Genomic DNA, 4,278 nt, shown 5'->3' with positions numbered 1-4,278 from the left:
TGTATACCTACATCTCAAATGGTGTAAGGTTTAGTCTAAAAACTTAAGATGGCAGCAATGCCCTTGGTTTAGTATTTGTTAAACAAAAAACATTCTTTTGCAATTTGAATAAGAATCTAAAGGCCGTGAAATTAGATTAGTTGTTGATAAATATTCATAAAAGTTAATCTAAGGGATAAATTATGCAAACAAGATTTTTTGTTCCAGATGTGGGAGTTAGCCATGACTTTGGAACTCCAAGGATTATTAACTTAAGGTGAGTTAAAACTACTAAGGATTGTAATCTGTCCAGGCCAAAATGTATCAACTTCATGTCTTCATCATCATCATCATCATAATCTCAGCCATAGGACGTCCACTGCTGAACATAGGCCTCCCCCAATGCTTTCTATGTTACCCGGTTGGTAGCGGCCTGCGTCCAGCGCTTTCCTGCTACCTTTATGATGTATCAACTTACGGTTTAGAAAAGACTGTTAAATACTTACACGTTGAATGATTTGCATTGATGAACTTTATTATTGCACAAAATTTGTGTACTAAAAGTGTCATTTTAGCTTTTTACGAGTAGAATAATGACCACCACCACTTTACTTGTGGATATATCGTTTTAAATTCTACTCGTGGATGTTGTGTAAGAGGCGATTAATAGAGCATAAAAGTACCTCTTCAACCGCTGACCAGCGCGAAGGTACCTATAGGTCAGTGGTTCTTAACCTTTAAGTCATGAGGGACCATTTTACCAAATTTCTGTCTTGTCAGGGACCACCTCATAATCGGTGATAACCAGTTTGACTGCAAAAATCAGTTAAAAGTGGTTTTGACCAAGGTGTGCAAGTGCACTTCGTGGACCACTTGGAATGCCTCCAGGGACCACCGCGGACCACCGGTTAAGAACCACTGCTATAGGTAAACTAAATCCACCATTTGTCTGGTAAATTAGAGAGAGTCGTTCTACAGTAGAGACTAAATTACCTATGTATGAAACTTAAAAACGTGATAAATCGACTTTGTGGCAAACTCAACTACAGTTAATGAACAATCAATTGGCACATACACGTATGTCGGCCAGCAACACGCGCAGCCTTCGTTGTGGCGATAATTAAAACAAATAGAAGGCGTAGGCGGATCTCTAACGACGCTCAATTACGCGCGGCGGGCGGCACACATAGCAGGGACAACAGACAGCCCAATGAGGGCTATCGTTTTTATACTTAACAGTTGGCACCCCTGGCGATTGACAGGACCTTACTCTACAGTGGCGACATCTTGATGAGTGCAAATGCGATAGTCCTCCTACCACTTTAGCGCTCACCAGTTGGTGCCACTGTCTTCGCTACTAGCAAGTGACAGGACCTTACTCTACAGTGGCGCCAACTGGTGAGCGCTAAAACGATAGCCCTCGTTGGTATCTTTTATGTTGAAATATTTTCATGAAAGCTGTATAATATAATTAACAGCCCGACCCAACTATCGGCCGACAAAACGTTTGTAGTCTGCGACTAGGCTAAGGAATTAAGACATTATTTATTTATTTATTTATAGGTTCAGTTACAGTACATAGAATACTAGTTGTTTAGTAAAAATACAGCTACAAATCACTTACAAATCTACGAGTATGGACCAATTACAACTGCACACAACTATGCCTAATAACTTAAGTGCTTAGATACAACAACAAAAACTAATGTTAGCCACAACAACAACTAATCCATTCTTGCAGGGAATTTGAATTGAGAATAGGGTATTTTACTCCATGTAAGAAAAAATAAAGAAATGGATATCTTTAATTACATTTTATAAAAAATAAACGGGAAATGTTGATATTTTTTCATAAAGGTGCAAATAGAATTTTTAAATTCACTTTTAAACTTTTTTACTTTATTTTAAAAAAGCATTTAAAAACACACGTTTCGTCGTACACTGTGTAAATTACATTTACTGATGTATCTGAGCTGTGGTTGCATGTCCATCGAAAATTAGCGGGGCGTCTCTATGACCCGTTGTGTTCTCTTACGAAGTGCTATGTTTACAAACCGTAAGGGTTAAATTTATTAGCCTTGATTAATAATAATTAGGACTGATGATGACGGGGTGTTCCGCTCACAATTATTTAAAGTGATTGTTGCTAATTATTTGTTATTGTTCCTTGGAAAAATAATACAGAATTTTATTTAGGTTATACTCGCCCTAATTGAAGCGAACAGCCTGTATAAGTTACTAGCTCTTTTTTGCGAACAAAAGAATATTGATTTTTTAGGGAATGATAGTTGTTTTAAAACATTACTAATCTACTTTCTTGAGAAGGTTGTTTTTAATAGTCAAATGATATTTGTTTTTGTTTATTCTGATGATGATTTGCGCGTTCAAATATTAATGATAGGCCAAATTAACAGCCTGTACGTTGACGACATAATTAATAGAAAAGTCACATGACTTTGCGCTTAGCCGTCCTATTTGCCAACAATAGAGATTGATAAGAGCGATAAGAGAACAAAGCGAGTGTCGTTTGTCTTTGGGTAGGTTTAACAGGCAGTTAATCTTCATTGGGTGATCAGCGATCACTCACTGTCCCCATAATCGTCTGTTAGTGATCACGCGATTGCGACTTCTGCGTGTGTTTCTTCTTCTCACCTTAAACTGGTAAGCTTCAACCACACCAACGTGTGCATATCGCCATCACCGGCGCGATCACGGCGCGATCGCGTGGTTGTCATGGGTCGCGCGACCTGTCATTGGCCTATGATCGCGCCGGCAATAGCGATCTGCACGCGTTGGTGACTGGTGTGGTTGCAGCTTTAGTGCAAGGTTTATGTCCGATTTCACCATCAAAAATTAAAGAGAGGAATTCCCCAACTACTTCGTCGACGCTCGCTTCTACCTGTACAACGCGTGTGTGGAGATTCTAACTGTGCGTACGCGAACTACCCTCATTATGTCGAGCAAGTGTGACTATTGTAACAAAAACATCACGAAGCTGAAACCGGGATTAGAATGTAACCGCTGTGAAAAAATTGTGCACTTAAATACCCAATGCACAGGACTCACGAATAAACAACTCAATGCCCTACGAGCTTCTGAGAGTCTAGAATGGACCTGTCAAGATTGCCAAAACAACACGCCTAAACGTCGATCGATCATCATTCCAAATGAAGATGAAGGTGAGGAGGAAGTCGCTGAAAACCCAACGATCCAAATCGATGTTAAAAAACTACTTGAAGACATATCTAGAGAAGTGGAGAGGGCCATAAAGATTGAAATGAAAGACCTCAACAAAGCACTCCAATTTCAATCAGATAAGATGGATGAACTCCTAAAAAATTTTGAAACTATGCAAAACAACATATCTGCTCTTCAGAAGAGAAACGTAGAACTTACTAATCGGAACAATAATCTAGAAACGAGGGTAGGAGCCCTGGAACAGCGCATTCAAGCAACGGAACAACAAAACCTACAAAATCACATTGAGATACATAACATCCCAATCAATGACAATGAAAACCTAAATGAGATCGTAACCACTGTGGCAAGAAAACTCGATCAAAACCCTGATGAAATTAAGCAAATAAAGCGTTTGCCAAGCAGAAATGATCGGCCTGGTCCGGTGCTGGTTGAACTAAACACTGAGCAAGCTCAAACATCGTGGCTAGCTGCACCGAAAGTGATGAACTTAAAGATCCTTTCCTCAGAAATCATCCCTGATAAACATAAGCCGAAAGCAAATGGAACCATATTCATATGTGAGGCACTCACTCCCTACAACAAGCAGCTACTATATCAAACTAAACAAGAACTGAAGGACTCGTACCGTTATATCTGGATAAAAAACCGGCCAAGTGCGAGTCGGGCTCGCGCACAAAGGGTTCCGTAGCAGCAAATATAATAAACTTATTATGTCAATTTATACACCTGGTGAATGGAGCCTAAACTCTCCCGATATTTTGCCTTGTACTTTTATGTATGAATATTAATTTTATATATGTATTTATAAATATTCCGAGCTAAAGAGGTGGCAAAAGCAATGGCAAACAAACCACAATCAATAGTATTCGGTTGTCGCTGAACACTTGGAAACTGAATACATGACTCCGATAGATACGGAAACAAGGCTTTTACATATATTTTTTGCGATTTTCCTAGAACACCAACAAGACTATCGTACACACGCAGTATTCCATTAATGTAATAAATACAACTCCAGTGCCCCACTAATCCCACGTCACCGTCATAAATTACTTGAAGGTGCGTCTCATTTTTAGGTACAGGTTCAATCAGTTCAGG

General features: G+C 39.3%; 1 protein-coding gene across 1 annotated transcript in view; it reads left to right on the top strand.

Moving 5' to 3' along the window:
- The first annotated feature begins 2,932 nt into the window (after positions 1-2,932).
- LOC114360086 (uncharacterized) overlaps positions 2,933-4,278 on the top strand; it is a 7,247-nt gene continuing 5,901 nt past the window's right edge. The window contains exon 1 of the mRNA XM_028314650.1: positions 2,933-3,833. Coding sequence (XP_028170451.1) covers positions 2,933-3,833 — 901 coding nt within the window. The remainder of the gene's footprint in view (positions 3,834-4,278) is intronic.

Source organism: Ostrinia furnacalis, unplaced genomic scaffold (assembly GCF_004193835.3).
Source record: "Ostrinia furnacalis isolate ACB-3 unplaced genomic scaffold, ASM419383v2 OfSCF4888, whole genome shotgun sequence".
NCBI classification, from domain to species: Eukaryota; Metazoa; Arthropoda; class Insecta; order Lepidoptera; family Crambidae; genus Ostrinia; species Ostrinia furnacalis.
Note: the sequence above shows the minus strand (reverse complement) of the source record. Positions and strands in the feature narration are given on the sequence as shown.